Source organism: Miniopterus natalensis, chromosome 10 (genome assembly GCF_054644295.1).
Source record: "Miniopterus natalensis isolate mMinNat1 chromosome 10, mMinNat1.hap1, whole genome shotgun sequence".
Lineage (NCBI taxonomy): Eukaryota > Metazoa > Chordata > Mammalia > Chiroptera > Miniopteridae > Miniopterus > Miniopterus natalensis.
Window position 1 is genome coordinate 71,461,168 of NC_142090.1, and position 25,075 is coordinate 71,486,242.

General features: G+C 35.0%; 1 protein-coding gene across 1 annotated transcript in view; it reads left to right on the forward strand.

The window, feature by feature from the left end:
• ABCB5 (ATP binding cassette subfamily B member 5) overlaps positions 1 to 25,075 on the forward strand; it is a 77,340-nt gene that overhangs the window by 21,965 nt on the left and 30,300 nt on the right. The window contains exons 13-18 of the mRNA XM_016217003.2: positions 1,893 to 2,063; positions 12,954 to 13,115; positions 14,701 to 14,838; positions 20,827 to 20,970; positions 22,132 to 22,236; positions 22,413 to 22,490. Coding sequence (XP_016072489.2) covers positions 1,893 to 2,063; positions 12,954 to 13,115; positions 14,701 to 14,838; positions 20,827 to 20,970; positions 22,132 to 22,236; positions 22,413 to 22,490 — 798 coding nt within the window. The remainder of the gene's footprint in view (positions 1 to 1,892; positions 2,064 to 12,953; positions 13,116 to 14,700; positions 14,839 to 20,826; positions 20,971 to 22,131; positions 22,237 to 22,412; positions 22,491 to 25,075) is intronic.

Sequence of the window (25,075 nt, forward strand, 5' to 3'; positions counted from 1 at the left end):
TAGAAGCAATCATTGAAACCAAAAGCCTTTGAAAAGATCACTAAAATCATTAAAACTATAGCTGAGCTGTTGAAGAAACAATAAAAAAGAAGAGTAATTACCAGCATCAGGAGAGAAAGGTACATCACTATTGATCCCAAAGACATTAAAAGGAATATTATGAATAAAGCTATGCCTATGAATTTGACAACTTGATGAGGGTCAGTTCCTTGAAAGACACAAACAACCAAAGTCACTCAATAAGATGTAGATAATCTGTAACTAGGTAAGACCTGTAACTGAAAAAATTCAACTAGACTTCTAAATAATAGTAATAGTTACAAGTGAAACTAAAATTAAAAGTGGCATTCTCAATAGGATCACAAAACATAAAATAGAATAAATTTAATGAAAGATAGTGATTAAAATCAAATCAGTGCTGTCATAGCTGAGGCAGGGTGTGGCTTTCAACTGGAAATGGTCATAAGGAAACTTTCTAGGTCAATAGATAGAAATGTTCTATATCTTTATTGGGGTGGTGATAGCATGGTTATACTCATTTGTCAAAACTCATAGAACTGTATCCTTAAATTGAGTGCATTTTCGAGTGCATAATGTTTATGGATACATAATTATTAAATTATTCCTAAATAAGGCTTCTATTTTTTAAAAAACAAATTTGAAGGTCAAACTCTAGAAATTAAAGGTTTAGAAAAGATATTTAAATCTATATCTTTGAAGAAATCAACTTTGGATCAGGGACATAATACAATAGAACATTACTATGTTTCATTTAGTTCTAGAAGTTACCTCTAACCTCAAATATCTAAAGATATCTACTTTGTTAATGATGCATATACCAAAAAAAGGTAAAACAAGACCTAAAAAGTCTTCCAAAATTGAAAAAAGTTTTGAGGGGAAGTTTATTTTTGCAGTAATTTTTTTTCATACTCTTTTTTGGAATATCTAGGAAGGAGATTGTGTATAATACATTAAATTGCTAATAAATATTTTGGTTTTTTGTTTTGTTTTTTTTTTTTATTGATTTCAGAGAGAGGAAGGGAGAGAGAGAGAGATAGAAACATCAATCATGAGAGTCATTGATTGGCTGCCTCCTGCACACCCCCCATTGGGGATCGAGCCCGAAACCTAGGCATGAGCCCTGACCAAGAATCAAACCAAGACCTCCCAGATCAATGCTCAACCTCTGAGCCAGCTGGACACTAATAAACATTTTGAATAATAGTTAAGTATGTGTTTGTATTACAATGTTCTTTTTTTGTTGTTCTTTTTCTTATTTTCAGTACGCAGGCCAATTTATTTTGTATTTTTCCATCATTACTTAGGATCACATTATAGATATGATACCAGCTCCCAGGTCTCCCTCCTCCTGTATTCAAGGTGATTTCCATGTAGCAGGTATAGCTTTCCTGGTTTAAGGACTCAATCTCAGTAACAACCGTAGCAATTTTCTGTACTTAAGAAAGAACAATACAGATTTGCTAGTGTTTCCAGGCAGATAACTAAAATGATTGGGCGGGACTCAATCTTACATCTCTCAGATTCCTTTTTCCAACTTACAGTGTTCTTTTAAAGATATCAATGTGTTCTAAAAATTTTCTAACAACTTTGAAAATTGGTTCAAATTATTATTAATCCTCTTTAAAATCTCTATTATCATATATTCTCATTTCTTTTATCCTTAGCCACATTTTCCTTAGGTCCTCTCTTTACTAGACTTAAAAATAGTTGTTTGTTTTTACAAAGAACCAATCAAAGGTCAAAACCAGCCAGGCTGAACTAGCGAGTAAGCTTACAGTATTGAAATAAAACTATGATTATTTGTCATTTTCTTTTCTAATCATTTGATCACCCTGTCTTCTGTTTCTTTGCCCTTTCCTATTTTTCATTAGAAATTTAATACCTTAGTAGGGGAAAAAGGAGCTCAAATGAGTGGAGGACAGAAACAGAGGATCGCGATTGCTAGAGCTTTAGTTCGAAACCCAAAGATACTGATCTTAGATGAGGCTACCTCTGCCCTAGATACAGAAAGCGAATCCATTGTTCAAGCTGCACTGGAAAAGGTAAGTGAGCGGACACATTTCTTATTCTCAGATTCTTAGTTCAGCATTGTTTTTAAATACAAGAAAGTATAGTGCCATAGTGGATTACTTATTAAGTTTACTGTCCTCCTTAACATATGGATGCAGTTTGTTCACCCTTGTAAACATTTATGTGATGGTTATAGGAAATGATTTGGAGAAGATGCTTTAATTGATGCAAAAAATGTATTTGAAGTTGATCATCCTATATAAACCTTAATATGGGGAGGTCTGCAATTTCCACCTCCCCATATTAACCCCACACCAGTGCCATCATCATGACTATAACTACATTCACCTTTGCCTTTTCCATACACACCTGTAGGATTCTCTTTGACAACTTTTCTTCCTTAGGGTAACCCTGGAGTACTCATTTTAACTTAATTTCACCTCACGTAGAGAAGCATATAGTGTGGTTTAACCTGAACTTGAACCATCCTATCCCAACAGCCCTGGGCCCTCTAACCTCACATTGACCTTCTGCTTACTGCAAGCTGCCGCACATGCGTCATGGCCACAGTGCCATCGTGACTCTACCAAATTGCACTGCATTTGGGAGGATAGCTGGCAGTGGTGGTATGAAGCCATCAGATACTTTTTTCAATGGCCAAAGCCTCTTCTATGTTTTTTTTAAATCCTCATCCGAGGATATTTTTCCCATTGCTTTTCAGAGAGAGTGGAAGTGGGGGAAGTGGAGAGAGAGAGAAAGAAACATCGATGTGAAAGAGACACATCAATTGGTTGCCTCCCACACTGTCTCTGACCAGGGCCGGGGACCCAGCCTGGTACATGCCCTTGACTGGAATCGGACCGGAGACCCTTCAGTCTACGGGCCGATGCTATAACCACCAAGCCAAACCAGCTAGGGCGACCAACCCCTCTTCTTAATCATGGCCTCCAAACCCTTCCGAAGGCTAAATGACACATTTTACTTTGACTTTGTTTGAAAATGTGCTGTTTTTTTCTCAAGGAAAATATAGGCTTTTCTTTTCAAATGCTGACTTTTAAGACCAGAAATGGTTACTGGCAGTCAGAGTGCGCACTGCTTATTGAAAAATTCATTACTTACTACTATCAACTGGCAAATCAGATCGTGTAAGTTTTTTACCCTTGTTCCCATCCCTTGGTGAATGTGTCACATGTTGCACGTGATATTTCTTAATTTCATAAAATAAACAAGTGATAAGAAAATGCATGTTTATTGTGGACACTGCTAACTTGTTCATTTGGGTGAAGAAGAAACAGTGATCCCTCAAGAAATAGTCATGCCTCAAGGGCATAACTAATGCTTATTCACTTTTTTATATTTAATATCTAGGACAGGGCTCTATCTATAGAATGCACTCAAATTGTGTTTAAAATTGTTGATATTTTGTTCCTTAAGGCTTCAATGTACTGAAAAATTATTACGCTTAACATAACCATATCTTAAATTACATAAGAATTTTTCCAGGTTTGTTGAGGTATAACTGACATATATATATATATATAAGATTTTTAAAAGCATATTGTTATAGTCTCCAGAGTTGCTTAAAGGTTAAATATTGTCCCCATTGTCTTTTCATCCAGTATGTTAATCACTTCAGGCAATCAAAAATTGTTCGAACCTTAAAAATGAATAGTTGCTTGGCAACATGATAAACTAATACACAATTTATTTTTCCTACTGGTTAAAATGAAATCTACATCATAAGTTAAACAAGAACAATGCAAAATATTTGTAAACTATTATTCCAATTATATAAAATAGTTGTACATGTGAACAAAAATGAAGGCAACATATATGAAAATAATAACAATTGTGTGGAAGAGTTATGGGGGCTTTTAAGTTTTTAAAAATACATTTACTATTGTTTTTCAATTTATAAAGTGGGGGATTAAGTCAACATTGTAGAGGTATATATGCATGAAACTGCTTTAAGCAATGTTTGTCTTTTTGGGGGGTGAGAGTAAATGGTAACAAGTGGGGTGATGTAGCACAGTAACTTGAATTAATTATATATGCCTCAATTTATTGGAAAGTGACTCATGGCGAAGAAGAGGGTTAAAATATAGGCAAGATAGCAAAAGCTCCAGTGCCATGAGTCCTATACCCCCACCACAGATACAGCAGTTATAGAATCAAGCCTTTGGAGAAGGTCCGTACATATGGAGAGTATGGCATCCAGCAGGTTTCGTTTGTACTCATCTAAGAACCTCAGGACCTGCTGCGTGATACCTTGTAACTCATGACAGATTTTTACAACTCAAAATATCATGTAAGCCACTGGCCAACCAAAAAGGGAAGAGTAAAAAGTATTCCTCCTTCCTGGTGCATCTCTCCATGCCCAGCCATCACATATTCCTCCCAACCCCTTCTCTCCATTACCCTATTGTCTTCCTTGTATATGAAGTTCTAGAACCAGTAAAACTAATCTATAGTGATTTTAAAATATCAAGTCAGTAGTTTCCTGGAGCAGGAGGTGGGTTTTGATTTAAAAGGGACACATGGGAACTATCACTCTTGTCCTCACTTGGATTATTGCAATAGCTAACTCCCTGCTTCAGCCCATGCCCACTTCAGTCTTTTCTCAACACAGCAGCCAGGTAATGTTATTAACATGTAAATTGGATCATGACCTACTTCAGCATCAGATCCTCCAGTGACCCCTTACCTCACTCTTCACTCTAAATAAAAGCCAAATTCCTTGCAGTAAGCTCCAAGGTTCTCTGGAGTTAGTACCAGACTCCTCAGGAAACACATCCCACTACTCTCCCCAACATTGGCTGCTCCTTAAACATACCGTAACACTTTTCATCAGCTAACATACTGTGTGTTTATTTTGTTGTCTCTCTTTTTCCCACTGGAATGTCACCTGTCTGGTGGCAAAGGCTTTGATTGATTAACTGTGGTGTCCACAGCAGTAGAACGATGCCTGGCCATTAGTAGACAGCCAATAAATATTTGTTGAATGGATTTTGGATGAGTGAGATACAGAATAGTTCCAAGGCCTGAAGTGCTCTTCTCTGAATTTCTTAATTTAGGCTTGCCAAAAACTAGTTTTGCTTCATTAATCTTGTTCAAGAGGAGAACCTAGGGTCAGTGGATACAGATTAATGTCACAAGCTATGGATTTCCACTCAGCTACTGGTTTGGACCTGGCATGCCAATGCAGCAGGCTTCCAGGCTGTCCTACTGTGAGGAGGCATGGCAATGAACATCTCCAGGTCACTGGGGAAGCAGAGGAATCCCACACTGATTTGGAATAAAGCCTGTAAAATCTCTTTGAAATGTTAAAAGTGGTATGCAGATCTAAGGAATAATTATTATTAAGGGAGGTACAGCTATACCACATCAATGGAGAACCTTTAAAAAGGCCATTTATTAATTATAAGGGAAGTGTTTCTATCACAAAAGACAGAACTGCTTCTCTTGCAACCTTCTTGGGCTTTTCTTTATCATCACTGTTCTTTCCCACTATGATGCATTCTGTTGGTCTTCCTCCGAGACCCCTTACATTATATTTATACCACCTGGAGAACTAAACAATAAGAAAATCAGTATATTACAGTAGCTTCATTAAATTAAGCCCCAAGAAGTGGTTATCCAGAGTTGAAGTTATCGTGGGTTGAATAATGAATAACTTCATTATTGCACACACACACACATATTTTGGTGTGTCTATGTCAGTTACATATCTTGTTCTCTGTGATATTGGGGATTTTTTAGATTTTTTTTCTTTTTCTTTTTTTTAACCATTTGTAGAGACATTTAATTATTGGGAACAGAAAGGAGTTTTTCTGCAAGGGGATTTCCTTGGCTGGAATTTAGCCAGGAGAACAAAGGTAACACAGAAACTACCTCATTCCCCGGGCATCATGGGACATTTTATAAGCCTGATCAATTGTGCTCACATTTGTAAGGCTTAGTGTTAAATTATAGGCCACTAACTTCTTTTAGGGTAGTGCTTCTCTCCTTTTAATAGATCAGAGCCCCATTGAGACTCTGTAACTCTTCAGAAAACTACAAATGCACTTTACTTGTACACAAAGATTTACAAATAATATTGAAGTCATTCATAAACCATTGTTTTAGGTGTAATAAAGGAATAAATGATAATAATAGCTAGTCCTTTCAAGAACCCAGTGAGATAACAACACTTATTCTCTACTTTATTGATGTACACACAAAAGCACAGGGAGGTTAAGTAGCAGTTGAGTAACAAGACAGAACCTGGACCCAGACTATCAGCCCTATAGCTCATTCACATAACCACCATGCTGTACTGCATCAAGATTACACATCTGCCAGGGACTAAAGCAAAATCTGAATCCAGATCATTCTTCAAAACTAGCCTCATTAAACAGAATTACCACATGATCCAGCAATTCCATTTCTGGGTATATACTCAAAAAAATTGAAAGTAGGGACTCAAACAGGTATCTGTGTACCAATGTTCACAATAGCACCATTCACAATAGCCAAAAGGTAGAAACAATCCAATGCCCATCAACAGATGAATGGATTAACAAAGTTTGGTATAGACATACAATGGAATGAAATTCTGACACATGCTACAACACAGATGACTCTGAGAGCATTGTGCTAACTGAAGTAAAGTGGAAGCAGAAAGACAAGTTTATATAATTACACTTATATGAGATACCTAGAATAGTCAAATTTATAGACAGAAAATAAAATAGAGGTGACTGAGCCTGAGAGAAAAGGGGCATAAAGAGTTATTGGTATAAAGGGTACAGAGTTTCAGTATGGGATGAAGAAAAAGTTCTTAAGATAGTAGTGGTTATGGTTGCACAACAATGTGAATGTCCTTAATACCACTTAATTATACACTTAAAAATGGTTAAAATGTTGTTTATATTTTATTACCAAAAAGTAATAGCTGTCTAAGCCTCTATATAAAAGAATAGTGATACAAAAGAAATTAGCCTTTCATATCCAGGACCCTTCCCTTAAAAAGGTTAGAATGATAAACTTCATGTTATACATATTTTACCAGCATTTTTAAAAAAACAATCTAGCCTGGCCGGGCGTGGCTCAGCGGTTGAACGTCGACCTGGGATCCAGGCGATTGGGGCTCGATTCCCAGTCAGGGCACATGCCCAGGTTGTGGGCTCGATCAATGACTCTCTCATCATTGATGTTCGTATCTCTCTCTCTCCCTCTCCTTTCCTCTCTCTGAAATCAATAAAGATATTTAAATAAATAAATAAATAAATAAATAAATAAATAAATAAATAAATAAATAAAATTAAATAAATAAATAAATAAATATAAAAAAACAATCTAGCCTCTTCCCAAAACCACTATGCCCTCTTGGGAGAGAAACTCAAACCATACCCCAAATTGAGGCACTCCTGTAGGCTTATAATACACTCACTCTTGTCCCCTTAAGCTGCTTATTTTGATCCTATTGTATATATGTAGGTACTGGATTTTTCTTTTACAAATGAATTTAAATCATTATTACTTAGCAAGATATTTCAAAGTTTTAAAATATAATAAAAAGCTTTAAAAATATAGTAATTTTTTCATTATACTGATAAGTATCTTAGTTACTTCTGTAAATTGAAATTATTCCTAAGCTTTGCCCTCCCTCACAAATAAGGAAAGCTCCTGTGCATAGATACTGATTGTCCTAATTGCTGCCAAATGAGACTCTGTAGTGTATTGTTTATCAGTCAGTATTCTGACATAGATAAGATACTACTCCCTCCCAAAAGAAAGATGAGCTAATTATTTTAGCATTTTTCTCTTCTTGCCCATCACTTCTTCATTTACTTTTTTTTGTAAATGTATCCACAAATAATTAATCTGTTAACAAAGTTAAATGAAGTAGAAAGGTATTAAATGACTATAATCATTTTATTATTGCCAGCTGTTAACTTGTTAACTTATTTAGAAGGGAGAATAAAAAGATTTCAGTCTTTAAAAAGAAAACTTCGTAGTAGAGTATTATTCCTTGTTACTAATTAGATAGCACAAATGCTCTCATCTCAGCAAAGAGTTTAGATGTTGAATGTGTTTCCCTTTCTAGGCTCTTAACCTAAGCATATATATATTCACATGAGTGGATTCCTACAAGTTGAAAGGAAGGGGTTAAGGAGTAGATGAGTCACTTATTAAATATGCCTGATATTCTGCTATTGGTCATCTCATTTTACAAAAGAGAAAGTATTCTTGGACAGGTGAAGTGACCTGACTGTCATATGACATTGTTCAGTTATGGAACCAGTGTTGCTGCAGAAGAATGCCAAGCCAATTAGCTTTTGACATCATAGTGAGGTAGTTAAGACACCAGAAATCCATGTTTCCCATATAACTACCATAGAGACCTTATCATAGCACGTGGTCAATTAAAATTTGTAGCTAAAAGAAGTGGAAATTTGTAAAAGAGTAGTAAGAGATTTTTCAGACTGTATTCTTGGAATACTGGGGACTGGGATTTTCTAGGAGCCTCTTGGGGAGTAAAAGAAGGTGGGGAGTGGGGTGGATGCACAGGTAGGGTTCCCCCACCATCAGTTCAATCAGAGCAGCCACCATTAATTGGTACAGTTTATTTAAATATATCAAGTTTCCACATGTGCTTTCACTCTGTGAAAGGATTTTGCTTAAAATCCTTTAAAAAACTAAAAAAAAAAAAAGAGAGAGAGTTTGAAGACCATAGGCATATATTGTCATTGGACCCCCAATCCACTTTTAAGTGACAGTCAGTGGGAATTTGTGCTCTCATGGGTTTCCCACCCCCACATTTGTTGTGGGGCACCAGAACTGTGTTTACAGGCTTCAGAGAGTATAATATCCTTGTTAATTGACAAAGCGGTCAAATGCAGGCCCTCTCAAATGCTCACAGCTTTGCATTGTTCTTTTCCTGTTGCCCATCTTTATTCAAGGCCCATTACCACCACTGGTGAGAAGCTAGCTGGTCTCTTCAGGCTCTTATCTCTGCCCTAGCAATTCTTGGAGGCAAGTTTTAAAGCACCCTCTATTTTAGAGTCCACACTAATTACCTGGTGATTTATGGTTGTGCATGGAATTGTGAAGTAATCTGAAAAATGCCAGCAAGGTGTCAAGTAGAGACCTATCTTCCTGTTGACCTTTCTTTGGTCAAATACCTTATTGTTTGGCTTTAGCTTTGTATGAACTATGAAGGAAAAGAGGAGATGCTAGGAAATTCTTTCAAATTGGTATTTTATTGAAATAATAGCAACAAAAGCTTATTGAAAATGTAGCACACCTACTTTGAGGCATAAAAACAAAACAAAACAAAACAAAAAAACAGTGGAATGAATTGTACGACTTCTCTTATCTTTACAGCAATTCTTGCTAAAAGACAAAGCATCAGCTCAGATTTCTTCAGTTTTCTAGGAGACTTTGGCTTTCAACATCTCTTCTGTCTTAGTCTGAAACAATTAGTGTTGAATTTTTGGTTCCCTGTGGCTAGCACATCAGTTTTAGGTCACATTTATGATGTGGTGGAGCTGTAAGCAGTTGTACTCATCTTCTGTATTTCAAGTATCTCAGGTACCAACATGTCCTTAGTGCTGTATAAGGCACAGGAAGAGAAAACTTACAAGGTCTAAGTAGTCAATGCAAAGTGCTTTTGTCACTTTAACAGGAAGACCTCACAGAGATGCACTGGGTTTGTGGACTTGAAGTATTCAAAGAACCTGAGTTTGTGTTTTAGCATTGCCACATGACTGCTATGTCGACTGGCATCCACTGCTTAACTTCTGTGAGCTGCAGTTTCCCTGTCTCTCAGAAGGAAATAAGCATACTTTCCTAATAAGCAAAACCACATAGAAAAATGTTAGCTATAGAACCTTTAAAAATCTAACATTCTTTAAAATGTAAGATATTCTCAAAAGTATGAATTATTTTTGCCAGCTGTAGTTAATAATTAACCTGTAATATTGCTTGGCTTATTGATGGATGACTATTTCTATGGCCTTCCTACTTCTTTTTTAAAGATAACAGAACTGACTTGAGTGCATCACCTGAAATTAAAATTTATATATATGTCTTAAGGAGCAAAAAGAGAAAAGCAGCAATAAAAGCAGTTCAAACTATTACGTCTATAGTTATTTATTACAGCATCAGTCATTTTTACCTTGATCATTTTACAACCTCTTAAATCACAAAAACATAAGATCTGCCTATATTAAAAAAATAGAATTTAATAGAAATAGACCTTAAAGATTCTGTATCTATATGTAAATGCAGAGTGATGGGTAATTTTTAAAGAACAAATTTCATTTATATACACTATTCCCCTGTTCAGATACCTCCAATAAATTCTATTCTATTATTTTGAAAAGTTTCATTAAAAAAGTTTTCTTATAGATTTGGAATAGAAGAGTTTGAAAGAAATACTCATCTACTTCATCGAGAATTTATACTGCAATGGAGAGAGCTTTTTCAGAGAATAGAGGACACCATACCAGATTCTAGTACTAGTCCATCCAGTGACTAGGTGAAGCCTTGAGCAAGCCTCTTAACTTCTCTGAGCTCCAGCTTCCTTCTCTGTAATAAATAAGAATAAAAATATGAACAATAAAAATAAATGTCAGCAATATATCAGTACTGTAGTATTAATAAAACTAGCTATCAGCTATTAAATACCCAGAAAGTTTTTAGTATGCCTACAATATGCCAGAAGTATCAGATATTGTGCTAGGCATTTTCAAAACTGCATTACCTCAAGAATAATCAAAACAGTCTTGTAGAGGAACAGTGAAGCTAAAAGACTTGTATTAATAGATATGAAGGGGTAGTTTAAATCTGTGGTAGCTAAGACAGTGTGGTATCGGCACAATAATAGACAAGCTGAACAGAACAGTATACAGAATACAAAAACGGACACAAAATAACAGTCACCTGATTTAATGACAAAGAGCTCTGCAGTGCAACAGAGAAAGGATGGTCTTTTCAAAAAATGCTGCTGGGACAACTGGTTAACTTATACATTGGTCCACTTATCTGCAGGGGGTACATTCCAAGACCCCTTGTGGATGCCGGAAACTGTGGATAGTACAAAACCCTATACATACTATTTTTTTCCGATACATTCATACATACCTATGATAAAGTTTAATTTATGTTAGGCATGGTAAGAGATTAAAGGCAATAACTAATAATGAAATAGGTCAGTTATAACAAGATACTGTAATAAAAGTTATATGAATGCTGTCTCTCTCAGAATGTCTTTTGAATTGTTTATTTCTGGAATTTAACATTTAATATTTTTAGACCAAGGTTGACTGAAGGTAACTGAAACCATGAAAAGTGAAACCTTGGATAAGGGGTACTGCTGTATGGAGAAAATATACATTAACCCCTACTTAACATCATACACAATTTCCAGTGAAGTATAGATCTAAATATGAAAGGCAAATGATAAAGATTGTAAGGTAAACGATAGAAAACATCCATATGACATTGGAGTAAAGATTTCTTAAATAGGGCACAAAAAATCATAAACTAAGAGAAAAGCTGATCAATTAGACACCACTAAAATGTTTAAATTATATTCATCAAAAGGTACCATTAAGAGAGTGAAAAGACAACCATTTAGAAGGAAAAAATAATTGTAACACATAGTATCTGACAAAGTTCTCATATATAGAATATATAACAACTCCTGAAAACTGATGAGAAAAAGACAGGTCCAATAGAAAAATGAGCAAAAATCTACAATTTACAGGAAAGAATATCCAGATTGTCACTAACCATATAAAAAGTTGTTCAACTTTATTAGTTATCAGGGGAATGCAAATGAAATCCACAATAGTACTCACTTACCAGACAAAGACAGAAATTACCAAGTGTTGGTGAGAATATAGAGTAACCAAAGCTCTCTACTTTTCTCCAAAAGTTTATAAATTGAGACAACCACTTTGAAAAGCTATTTGGCAGAATCTAAAAAAGCTGGACATATGACTCATTAATTCCTCTCCTAGGTATATAACTAGTAGAATTGTGTCCATATGTTCACCCAATAAACATGTATAAGAATCTAGTCATTATAGGAAAAACCCTGAAACTACCCAAATGTCAATCAGCTGTAGGATAGGTAAATAAATTGTGGTATATTTGCACAATGGAATGCTGTTCAGCATTAAGAGTGAATGATTCACAATTATATACAACAAAATAGATGAATGTAAAGAACACAATGTTTAACAAAAATGCCCAGACGTAGAAGGACATATACTACATGATTCCGTTTACATAATATACCCCCAAAATATCAAAACTAATCTGTGCTGTTAGAAGTCAGGATAGTGGTTACCATTGGTGTGTGTGAGCTGGGCAACAGTGATTAGAAGGGAGCCTGAAAGAGTCTAAGGGTTCTGATAATGATCTGTATCTTAACCTGGGTACTATGCATTTGGGTATTTTTGGTTTGTGAAATTGCATTGATCTTTACACTTACATGTACTTTTCTATATGTATATGATACTTATAAAAAAGTTAAAAACATACATTACTTTGAATCTTTACCTACCTAGTTAAGAGATATCCCCATTTTAAAGATGAAGAAAATGAGAAATAGTGAGTATGTTAGTTACTTTTAGTTACTAATAACCAGAGAGCTGTTAGGTGGCTCAGACTGAATGGGTTTTAGTTTCCTTCCTAGTTCTAAAATACTGTGGTTTTATAAATCCACCAATTTGGAATCTAATTAACTGTCTGACTTTCTTTTCATTTTAATTTTCATTGGCCTTCCTAATGTATCAATGTTTCCAAGTTTCTATATCCAAAGATAACACTCGTTTACATTTAAAATATATGACGAGTAGTTGTCTTAAATAGAAGAGTTTGTTATTTCTCCTAATTTTATATTTTTTTCTGTACTTAATGTTTTGTAGGCAAGCAAAGGTCGGACTACAATTGTGGTAGCACACCGAGTTTCCACTATTCGAAGTGCAGATCTGATTGTGACCATAAAAGATGGGATGGTAGTGGAAAAAGGAACACATGCTGAATTAATGGCAAAACAAAGTCTATATTATTCACTTGCAATGTCACAGGTAATGTTTACCTGATATAACTTTATGTTAGCAGGGGGTTTTTTCACTGGAATCCCAACTCTGCCACTTAATAGTTTTAGGACCTTGGTCAAGTCATTTAAATTTTTTTTGCCTCAGTTTTCTAATGTCTAATGGGGAAAATAATAGTAATCTAGTCATGAATTCCTGTGAATATTAAATTAGTTCGTTCATGTAAGTGCTTTGAATTATCATCGACATAAATCCTATTATATTACTGTTATTAGCATTAGTATTACCCAATGAAACTTTTCAGAAAAGTTCAAACCATGGAGATTAATGCTGTAATTATTTGTCTTGAACATGCATAATTATTTACAGACATATTCCTTTAGTGTCCACATGAAAATGAAATAAAAACAGGTAGAGATATATACATACCAAAACTTGTTATTTTGTCTAGCAGCCTTCTCAGGAAATGGCATTGTCTTTGTCCTGTTAGAGCACCTTCTTAGAAAAATTTATTATAAAAAGAGGTCAAAATGTTATTTTAAACTTTTCACAAAGTAAATATCTCCTGAAAAAAGTCAAATAAAAGATTTCTTCCTCAGTAGAGAAATGTATAAGAAAAAAAAAGTGATAGCATAAAGGAATGTGTGATTAAAGATGTTAGGATAGTATAGGACTGGTTAAAGTTCACTGTGCTTTGAAATGACTGAATAACAGCTGTTAAGCTTGTCAAAGAATCAGTGTCCCTGGGAAGCCTTTCATGTGCGTATTCTCCTTTGTACCTAAATCCACCTATGTCTTTCATCTCTACTCCCCACCCTGGTCTCGGCCACAATCATCTTCACTGGGCTCCACATTTCTGTCTCATCCCCTTCCTCCCTTCATGGGGAAGTCAAATTTATTTACTTACACCACTCAGATGAGCAGAGACTATGTATCTCCTTTATTTCACTAAAACTGGCCTCATTTCCCTGAGTAGCAAGAAAAACAAAACTGGATTTAGAGCATTCTGGTTTAGAACTTCATCCTATCCTATGATTTAAACAGTTACATTAAGTTCAACTTGATATTTTTGGAATTCTTTATTGTTTATGAGCTGGCTGCAGCAGTTTTGCTTTTTAATCAGTGTGGAATGGGCAGCATTGGCAGGCCTGGGAAGTATTATTCTCCTGAGACCTCCCTCAGGCATAGGACTAGCCTCACATTTAAGTGCCTAGCTACATGTTGTAAATTTATAAGCTACCCAGAAAGCTAGGAAGAGGGGTCAGAAACAGTATCTTTGAGTCATCTCCCTCACAAAGCTCCTTTAACTAAGATCTGTCTCTGCTGGTGGAATAATTGTTTTTGGATTAAGGCATTGTTTTCTCCAGTTAATTATACAGATCTTTGGGGTGGGGTGGGGAGTGGAGGTCAGGGAAGGCATGATAAGTTACTGTCACTCACATTTTAATATGAGTGACACTTGCTTTCTGTGAAGCCTGAAAACTTTAGCAAGACCTGCACAAGAATAAACCACTTTCAATATCAGAGGCAATATTGTTTAGAGGTCTGTTTAATAAAATTCCTTTGAATTTTTAAGGCATTATTATCATGGTAACTTGTATACTCATCATTTAAGGATATTAAAAAAGCTGATAAACAGATGGAATCAATGGCATATTCTGAAAAAAATGCCAGCTCAACTCCTCTGTACTCCATGAAGAGAATCAAGTCAGACTTTCCTGACAAGTCTGAGGAATCTGCTCAACATAAAGAGGTAATAGTTCAACTATCAAGTTTTACCGACATGTTCTTCAATGAATTTTGATTTAATCCTTACAATATTTAGAATTTATTTATGATAAAATGTTACTGTTGCACTAAATTTATAAAAACCTAAGTCTTTCCCAAACTTCACTCTAACGTCACTGTGACACTGTAAGAAAGAGGCCCTCAAATAAGACGGCATTTTTGTCAGAAGCCATTGTGTGGACAAGAAATCTCATGGGAATGTTGTATTATTCTTTCCTGTGAGGCAAACTGTGGATTAAGACAGTGGCTCAGGAAGTGTAGTACAGATACTACAGTGATACTCAAGATCAACTTGGGTCACTCCGCTATCCACTCCGCTACCAGGACACAGATCAGCACCAGCATATACGGGATCGAGTCCTCTAATTCCAGGCACAACTAGAGAGAGTGCTGTGGAAAATGTTCAGCATGTGGGTTGAGGCCCAGAGCCGGTTCTGGGCATGTCAAGGGAAGGGAGGCTGAATGTGGATACAGAAATGAGACGAGGTAAAAGTGGCGATTGAAGAGAGTAGTTCTGAGGGGTGTGGGATGTAAAGAGGGTTAAAGCAGGTTGGTCGGGACTAGGGAAGATCCTGGGGGTACAAACAAAGCTGTGTGTAGGAGGTGCAAGCATCAGTGACCTGTCTGACACATAGGCCCATGCTGTCTGGGCCCCATGGTTGCACCTTTACTGGCCAAACCAAGAGCTAGAGAAAGCACTTGGTGACCAAACACATGAGCAAACTGTACCCTGCAGGCACCTAGCTCTGAAAAAAACTGTAGGCAGAACGGGAGAAAAGAACACCCTGCATGGCTTTCCCAGTGAGCCACGAGAAAGAGCAGAAAGAAAAATTTCCTCCTGCAATGTCTTTCCAGGACTCTACAGACAGGACTTGACATCTTACCACCTGGTAAAGGAGAAATATTTGTCAGGCAAAAGGGTGAATTTGGACCTGAGAGGCAATAAATAAATAACCAGGACAGAGGTGGTATTATCTTAAATATGGGAACAGTAAACATAAGGGCCTGGAGTTAGGGGTCAAAGTGACTCAGGAAGAGAGAGGTGGGCAGAGTGTGTGTGAGATACTCAGGGACTAAATCAAGTAGTGCCTTGTAGGCCATAACAGCAGTTTTGAATCCTCTTCTTACTCAAACAGAAAGCCATTGAGGTTTTTATTAATAGTTTATGATCCACAAGGAATCTCTGGATAGAACTCAAAGGCAATGAACCTAAATGGGGGGAAATTGCAACTTTTTCCCTACCTATTCTTTATAGAAATTTAATTTACTTTTATTATTAATATAAACAACAAACTATAACAGTATTGCCAGTGCCTGTGATGTCACCAATGAAAATTACAGAAATTTTCATATCACATTACAGTTATTCTGGATACCTGAGAATAAATTTACATTCATCACTATTAGATCTTGTTATTTAATGTGCTAATAATGAAACATATGCATAACTATGTCACAACTTTGAATTTTTTGTTAAATTTTTTTAATACTATATTTCAGTATAATTGGCTTTCTTGAGACCACCCATTCCCGATAACTCTCAACAAACTAGAAATGGAAAGAAATTACCTCACCTGATTAAAGGGCATCAAAACAAAAAAATCTACAGTTAGCATCATACTAAATGGTGAAAGACTAAGATCTGGAACAAAACAAGGGTGTAGACTCTCACCACTTCTATTCAGCATTGCACTAGAAATTCCAGCCTGTACAATAAGGCTAGAAAATAAAAGGCATCCATATAAGAAAGAAAGATGTAAAACTGTCATCTATGTAAACCGTTTTATGGGGGGAAAAGGTACTAAAACTTATCTTTGAGTTTAGCAAGGTTGCACAATACATGATCAATATACAAAAATCTACTCTAATTCTGTATACTAAAAGCTAAAAATAGGAAATTGAAATTTAAAAACTAATGTCATATACAATGATATAAAAAATATTAAATACTTAGGAATAAAATTGATAAAAATATCAAGATACACACACTGAAATATATGAAATAATACTAAGAAAAATGAAAGGGGACTTAAATAAATTGAGAGATATACCATGTACATGAATGAGAAGATTCAATATTATTAAAATGTCAATTCTCCCCAAATTGAACTATAGATTCAGAGTAATCCCAGTCAACATCTTGGAAGGATTTTTTGTAGAATTTGACAAACTGATTCTAAGTGAAAATTCAAAGAGAGAAAATAAAACAAATTTGAAAAAGAACAAAACTGGAAGATTTATACAACCTAATTTCAATTCTTAGCATAAAGTAATAGTGGTTAAAATAATGTGCTGTTAGCACAAAAATAGATAAATAGATCAACAGAGCAGAGTAGAATCAAGAAATAGACTCACACAATAATCTTGTCAATAGATCACAAAGCCTTGGTCAGTTGTATTTAAATAAAAGTGCAAAGACAATTCAGTAGAGGATATCTTTTCAAGATATAATGCTGAATCAATTAGATATCTGTATACAAAATAATCATCCCGAATTCATGCCTCAGCACAGATGAAAATCAACTCAAAATGGATTACAGATCTTACAAAAAACCCTTAAATTAGAAAACTTCCATAAGATAGTCCAGTAGAAAATCTTTGTGACTTTGAGTTTAGCAAAGATTTCCTAGATGCAACACCAAATGCACAATTCATTTTTAAAAAAAGAAAATCAAGAATTTCACTATTTGTAAGATACATTTTTTTTGTTTGTTTTTTTGTTAACTCTCACCCAAAGGTATTTTTTCCTTTGATTTTTAGAGAGAGTGGAAAGGAGGGGGGGAGAGAGAGAGAGGAACAGTGATGTGAGAGAGACACATTGATTGGTTGCCCCCCACACACGCCCTGACCTACCAGGGCTGGGGATCAAACCTGCAACCCGGGTATGTGCCCTTGACCGGGAATTGAACCCTCGACCCTTAGGTGTGCGAGTGAACACTCTAATCACTGCGCAACAGTGGCCAGGGCTAAAACACTTTTAAAAGATGAAAAAATAGGCCATAAACTAGGAGAAAATATTTGTTAAGACACATACCTGATAAAGGACTAGTGTTCAGAATATATAAAGAACTTCCAAAGCACAATAAGAATATCAACAACCCAATTGAAAAAATGGTCAAAAGATCTGAATTAGACATAAGATGTGCATATGGGAAATAAGTACACAAAAGATGCCTAATATCATTAGTCATTAGAGAAATACAAACTAAAATAATAATTGAGATGTTAAAACATACCTATTAGAATAGTTAAATCTAAAAAGACTAACTGTACCAAGTGTTGGTGATGGTGTGAAACGACTGGAACTCCACATTTTGCTGATGGGAATACAATATGGTAAACCCGCTTTGGAAAACAGTTTGGCAGTTTCCTGAAAAGTTAAATATATACCTACTGTGTGATCCAGTCATTCCATTTCTAGGTATTTACTCAAGAGAAATGAAAGCATATGTACACACAAAATCTTGTATATAAATGTTAATAACAGTTTTATTTGTAATATCCCAAAACAGCGAATGACGCACATTTATGTAACCAGGTGGATGGATACCTAAATGGTGGTATATCCATACAGAGGAATATAACTCTGCAATAAAAATAAATGAAATGTTCATCCATGCAACAGTATGAAAAATCTCAAAGTAATTATGTTGAACAAAAGAAGCCAGATTAATATGTCCTGTAGGATCCCGTTTACATAAAATCTAGAAAATGCAAAATAATCTATAGTGATGAAAAACATATCTGCGGTTGTAGGGGAGGAGGACTGGAAGCTAAGACATGTGGGAGAAAAGAGTTACAAAAGGCAATTTTGCAGGTAACGGGTATATTCTGCAGCTAATGGATATGTTCATTATCCTGATTGTGGCAATGGTTTTATAAGTGTTAGTTATGTCTAAACTTATCAAATTGTACATTTTAAATATATACAGCTTGTTGTATGAAAATTATAACCCAATAATGCTCTAAAATATCAGATAAAATTTTAAATTCTTTAAGATAGTTTGTTTTATAACCTTTTAAAACCCTCCTCTGTTTTTACAGAATGCCTATAATTTCATATATTTTTATACCAGAATCCCTTAAAATATTCTATAACCTGTAGCATATTTGGGTAGCATGGAGCCTTTCATGATTTTACTGAAAATTTTTATTATTTTTGTCTTATTTCATTTTATTCTTTTCTATCTTGATAACATTATTTAGGTAATACTTAGTTTTAACCTGTTATATATTTTCCCAGAGGCAAAAGGATACATTATTCTATAGAAGCAATAGCCCTCTTACACTTACTGGTTCTGTAATGTACTGGTGTTATGTCCTGGGACATACTAAGCCTTAGTTTGACTACAAAATGAGGTGATTTTATAAAGAACTTAATTTAAAAAAAATTTTTTAAAGTCATGCTCAGTGTTCAACAAAGAATTGGTATGGAACCTTTCTAAATTTTTGTATGTTTTTTTGAATAGCCATATAACTGAAAAGTGAGGCTCCTTATGACAGTGTTCTTCAGAAAACTCCAAAAGAATAGTCAAATTAAGTAACCAAATATAATTGTGGTTTAGCTACTCTGAAAATAGACTTTAAAGGCTTTAGAATTTGAAAAGTTCTATTGTTCAAACAATAGAGTGTACATTATATTGCCAGACTAAAATTAAAGCAAGAATTATAAACTATTTCATAATCTTTCCTGAAGAATTATCTAGTTATTAGGCTTATAAATGCCATTATTTCAAGAGGGACTACCATGAGGATGTTTTAACATATGAAATGCCTAGTAGTTTGCTGTCTACTTTCCTGTTCAAAATAATAAGTCACCACAAAGCTGTTCACAAGATTTTTAAAGTTTATCTCCATGTCACCCCCCACACATCCCATTGGAAGGGCTGGCAGATACCAGAACAGCTACTTGCATTTCTCTGTATAAGACCTGGGATTTTGCATAATGTAATCCTTTCTCTGTAATAATAACATCAGCAACAGCTAACATTCATTGGGTACTTACTGTTTGCAAATACTGAGTTAAACTTAATTCTAAAAACAATCCTATAAACCCAACCAGTGTGGTTCAGTGGTTGAGCATCAACCCATGAACCTAAGAGGTTACTGGTTCAATTCCTGGTGAGTGCGCATGCCAGGATTGTGGGCTCGATCTCCAGTAGGTGTGCAACTTCTCCTTTTGGCATTTCTCTCAGTTGCTATCATTAAAAAGTACAAATTAACCAATCAATTGAAGAAGCCAATCAGTGCTTCTTTCTCATCGATGTTTCTATCTCTCTATCCCTCTCCCTTCCTCTCTCTCTAAAATCAATAAAAACATATTTTTTAAAAATAAAAAATATAAACAGTCCAATAAAATAGGAACTAATATCATCCCCTTGGAAAGATGAGGAAACAGGCTTGGCAAGTATAAGTAATATGCTCAGATATTTCTGCAATTTACTTGTAAATGGGAACTCCAACACAAGTTTTTAACAAAAGTATTAGAAAATGTTCCTGTAAATTAAGTCATGAAACTGGAAAACGTTCAAGCTTAACATGTTAGTAAAACTTTTACCTTTTGTCTCTGCTTAGTTCCTACCTAGATTTTGTCCTGTCCTAGAGCGTATTTCATCCAGTTTAATAGGAGTAAAGAAAAATATGCCTGTCATTTCTTCTGTGAGTCGTAGCTATCAGAACATGTGGGTTAATTTGTACTTTTTAATGATAGCAACTGAGTGAAATGCCAAAAGGAGAAGTCACACAAATAGTCACATTGGGGCAAGATTCCTTTATGTTTTGAGGTCATCATCAGTAATATAGGCAATGAAATATCTCTAAGAAAAATTCTTTCTATGTATCACCTATTATTATATTTTATATTTTACATTATAGATCTGTTTAAGATGACTAACTTCTCTAGGTTCCAGTATGCTCTCTAACTGGAGTGTTAACCAAAGTACTTTATTTATAGACAAGTCTTCCTGAAGTTTCACTATTAAAAATTTTTAAATTAAACAAATCTGAATGGCCTTCTGTGGTTCTGGGGACATTGGCTTCTGTTCTAAATGGAACTGTTCATCCAATATTTTCCATCATCTTTGCAAAAATCATAACCGTAAGTAAAACTAATTTGCTAATATGTTTAACAAGTGCAAACAAAGTGTTGGCTGAGAGAACAGACCTATGTACTCTGATGCAGCAGGGGGGAAACTGGGACTTGTGGTAGGGTCACCTCTACTATGGGATCCATGATAGAAAGGTTAACTAATGTTCTCAGGGAATAAGCCAGTCTCTATTGTGAAGTCTTTGGCTGGGACTTGTTGACTGGCAATCAGTAAAGAAATTGCTTTGTTTTCTAATTTTGACTCCAGTGCTGCATCAGCATTCCAAAGCATTGAAGCAATAAAATAGACAAAAACAACCGGCTGCTCTTTTTTCAGCTAGTCTGAACAATGGCCATTTTTTAACAGCCAAATCAGGGAGAGTTTTAGATTGTGCTGAGGGACCCAGGAAAGGTGATGGATGCAAGGATTTTACTAAAGCTATGTTAAGTTTTTAGTCTTCCAGATTCACACAGCTATGCTTTGTCAACATAGATGCCAATTCATACATGTATAGTTATTAATTTTAGGAGCAATTTCTAGGGACACCTGCAAAGTTCTCATATTGCAGGTAGTGCTCTAAATAGAGGAATACTAAAAAACCTGAGTTATTGAAAGTTATTGGAAATAATCCAAACTGGTGGTTTCTTTGAAAATATATTGTGAAAATAGTAACAAGTAGAGGACTTATTGATCTGATTTAATATTTACATAGCTTAAGTGAGAGAATTAACAGCAAATTATGCTTTTATCATTTAATAAACAGGATAGAACAATGGTGCACTTTTCCCTCAGAAAGATGTATATAATCTTATTATGTTGAAAATCATTTTATTTTTATTTTTTATTTTTTTAAATATATCTTTTTATTGATTTCAGAGAGAGGAAAGGAGAGAAAGAGAGAGAGATAGAAACATCAATGATGAGAGAGTCATTGATCGGCCGCCTCCTGCAGGCCCCCGACTGGGGATCGAGCCCGCAACCTGGGCATGTGCCCTGACCGGGAATCGAACCCCAATCGCCTGGATCCTGGGTCGATGCTCAACTGCTGAGCCACGCCCGGCCAGGCTTGCAATTCATTTTAAAAATCCTGATGAATAAACATTTTAGTTTTTTCCTCTGTCTTTCATATTCTCTTCCAATCACCTAATTTTAAAAAGTCTATTCCTTTTCAGATGTTTGAAAATGATGATAGAACCACATTAAAGCATGATGCAGAAATTTATTCCATGGTATTTGTCATTTTGGGTGTTATTTGCTTTGTTACTTATTTCATTCAGGTAAGCTTTCAATGAATTAAACAAGCTTGAACGTGATTACTTGTTTGTGTTACCTTCTCAATTTGAGTTAAATATAATAACTAAATAAAATATAAATAAGTAAATATAGTAACTGTTACAAAGAAATAGAAAAGAGAGAGTTAAGAATAAATGTAGATTTTCTTTTTGTTTTCCAGGGATTATTTTATGGCAGAGCAGGGGAAATTTTGACCATGAGATTAAGACACTTGGCATTTAAAGCCATGTTATATCAGGTCAGTGTTTAGGTGATTTTTTTTCTTATTTTATTTAAAATGTGCTTTTAAATATTTGAGCTTTGAGTATTTCTTCAAGTCAATTTCTTGACATAATCTTTTGCTCATTGAAAAACATACTTTTTGTGTTCCAAGCAGCATCTGATGTCAGAATTCTTATAGTTTTCTAAAAGAAGCAAGTCCAAAATTATATTCAAAAATACAACTTATAGAAAGCAGGCTTAGGGTCTGTTCCTCATTCCTTGCATATTTCTTGACAAATCTTTCTTTAATGTATAATGTAGTATTCTGGGATCAGAATGAAAGATCAAATTAAAAAGGAAAAGTAAGAGCTATAATATCTTGAAGAACATATTTTAAAAGGAATTAATTTCCCTTGTTCTCATCCATGTGCACAGCTTAAGTTTTTTTCACTTCATACTTCTTAAAGCAGCCAATCTCTCTTCCCTCATCGGAAGAGTTCTGAATTCAGATAACATCAGTCTAGCTGGCAGGTCAGCCTGCTGAACACAGATGATCGATTACACTTGTGAAATAAATGAAACTAGGTAGATTAAGTAATAATCTTGAGAAGTGAGTCTTGGGGGCAAACGGCAGGAATGTCTCAGTTTGGCAACTCAAAAATTCTTTCAGGAGGCTGAGTTGTATTGGGTTTCCCTGAAAGGCAGTGATCATTTCGAGCCCTTCACCACACTTTCTGTCACCAGAGCTCACTGTGCAGGAACAAATAGCTTCCTGCCAGGTCATTTCTTTTCAGAAATAGAGTTCCTGTCACTCCATCCAACTCATCAAAACCAATTTTACATCTTGTGACTTTTAGCAGTAGCATTCGGAGGACTACTGTGTAACAAAACGTTGCTTTTGTGGCTTAGGGAACTAGGAGATACCAAATGCAGTAAAACAAATGGGAGGTTTCCCATAGCAACCTAATGCTCCAAAGCAGTTTGTGCCCTCTGCTCAAAAAGGTTCAGAGACAACTGCAGACACTCCTTAATCCAGAAAAAGAAAAATCTGCTTGAGGGATCATAACCGATTTAGTGCCTGCACATCTCACTCATGTTAAACTTAGTACTTTAGTTTTGCTTTTGTTTTGTTATTTATGAACACTTTATGTCTTTACTGCAAATCTCTGATGAAATAAGGTGGAGTTTTAATTAACTAATACTATATTTCACACTAGTTGACAATATTTGCTCATTTTTGCTTTTCTTTGTGATTTATGTTTTTTCATGTTCTAGGATTTTCAATTTCTGGGAATTTCTGAAAATGTTCCCTGATTGTCTGAATGCTTTAAACAAAGGAGTATACATTGTAACTGTAAAGCATTACTTTGGAATTCCTCTGTAGAGGTTCACAGCATGCTTTTGGTGGAAGAGTCTCAAGGTCACAAGCCAGTTTAACGCATAGATATAATTAATCCAATATCCCGATAATAATGGACATTAACACACTCTGCCTAGCATTAGCCTTGTGAACATCAGGACAGTAACATTCGTGGATAAAGTAGCTTCTGCCCATAAGAATGCACCAATCTATAAGCCATAAACTCTGGTCCTTCAAAAAACACACATGTACAAAGTCACACACAGAAACTGTATGCTATTCATGTTTTTAAATTGCCTCATAAATGTAACTCAGCCCTCTCTGCTTATTGTTTGTTTTCCCTTTTCATCCTAGAGCATTCTTTTTTTGCTTATCTTTGTTTTGCTTTTTTTAATTGGAGGAAAATAAAATAATAGTAATTTAGTCTTTCTTTATAAATATCTTCCCAATTTCACTTTTGTCTGTAGTAAGGGAAGCTCTTAATGTTCAGTTTTGCCTAACTCTTATTACCTGGTTTTTGTCCTACAATAAGGCTTTTTAAAGCTTAGAAAGCATGCTGAGACTTGCAGTGCTTTTTATAACCATTTTGAAACATCATTTGAGGTAGAAGTATTTGTGGAATCAGGTGTGGTCTTTTTGTAGGTAAAAATATATATTTTTTTTATTTGATTACTTGAGCTCCTTCCAGTTGAAAAGAATGTTCTAATTGTTGCTGACTTTAGTGGTTGTAATAACTCATTGCTAATTGTGTCTCAAAGCTAAATTTATATATTTTAATGATAAATATGGACCTATAGATCTACTGGGCTTTTGAACAGATTTGAACTTTATTTTTGCCCATTACTCTTTAAATTAGATTGACTAAGTCTTCTGTGAGAGGGTCTCTAAATCATGATGATGGCATTAAATGGTGATCACTAAGAGATCTCAAAAAAGCTACTTCCAAAATGATTTTAGGTAACAAGTACTGAAGCAGGAGAAACAGGTAGTGAAACTTAACTATAATACTTCAGTTAGATGAGAGGTAGGATAGTTGATTAAAATCTCTGGCATCTAGTTACCTAAATTCAAATCTTGGCCTCAGCACTTGCCAGCTGTGTAACCTTGGGCAAGTTATTTAATCTCTCAGTACCTCAGTTTCCTCATTTTAAAATATGGATAATCATATCTACCTCACAGAATTACAATGAAATTTATTTCTAGTAAAATTATTGGCAGGGGGAAAAGTGAATTTACTAGTATCAAAAAACCTGATAGCCTTA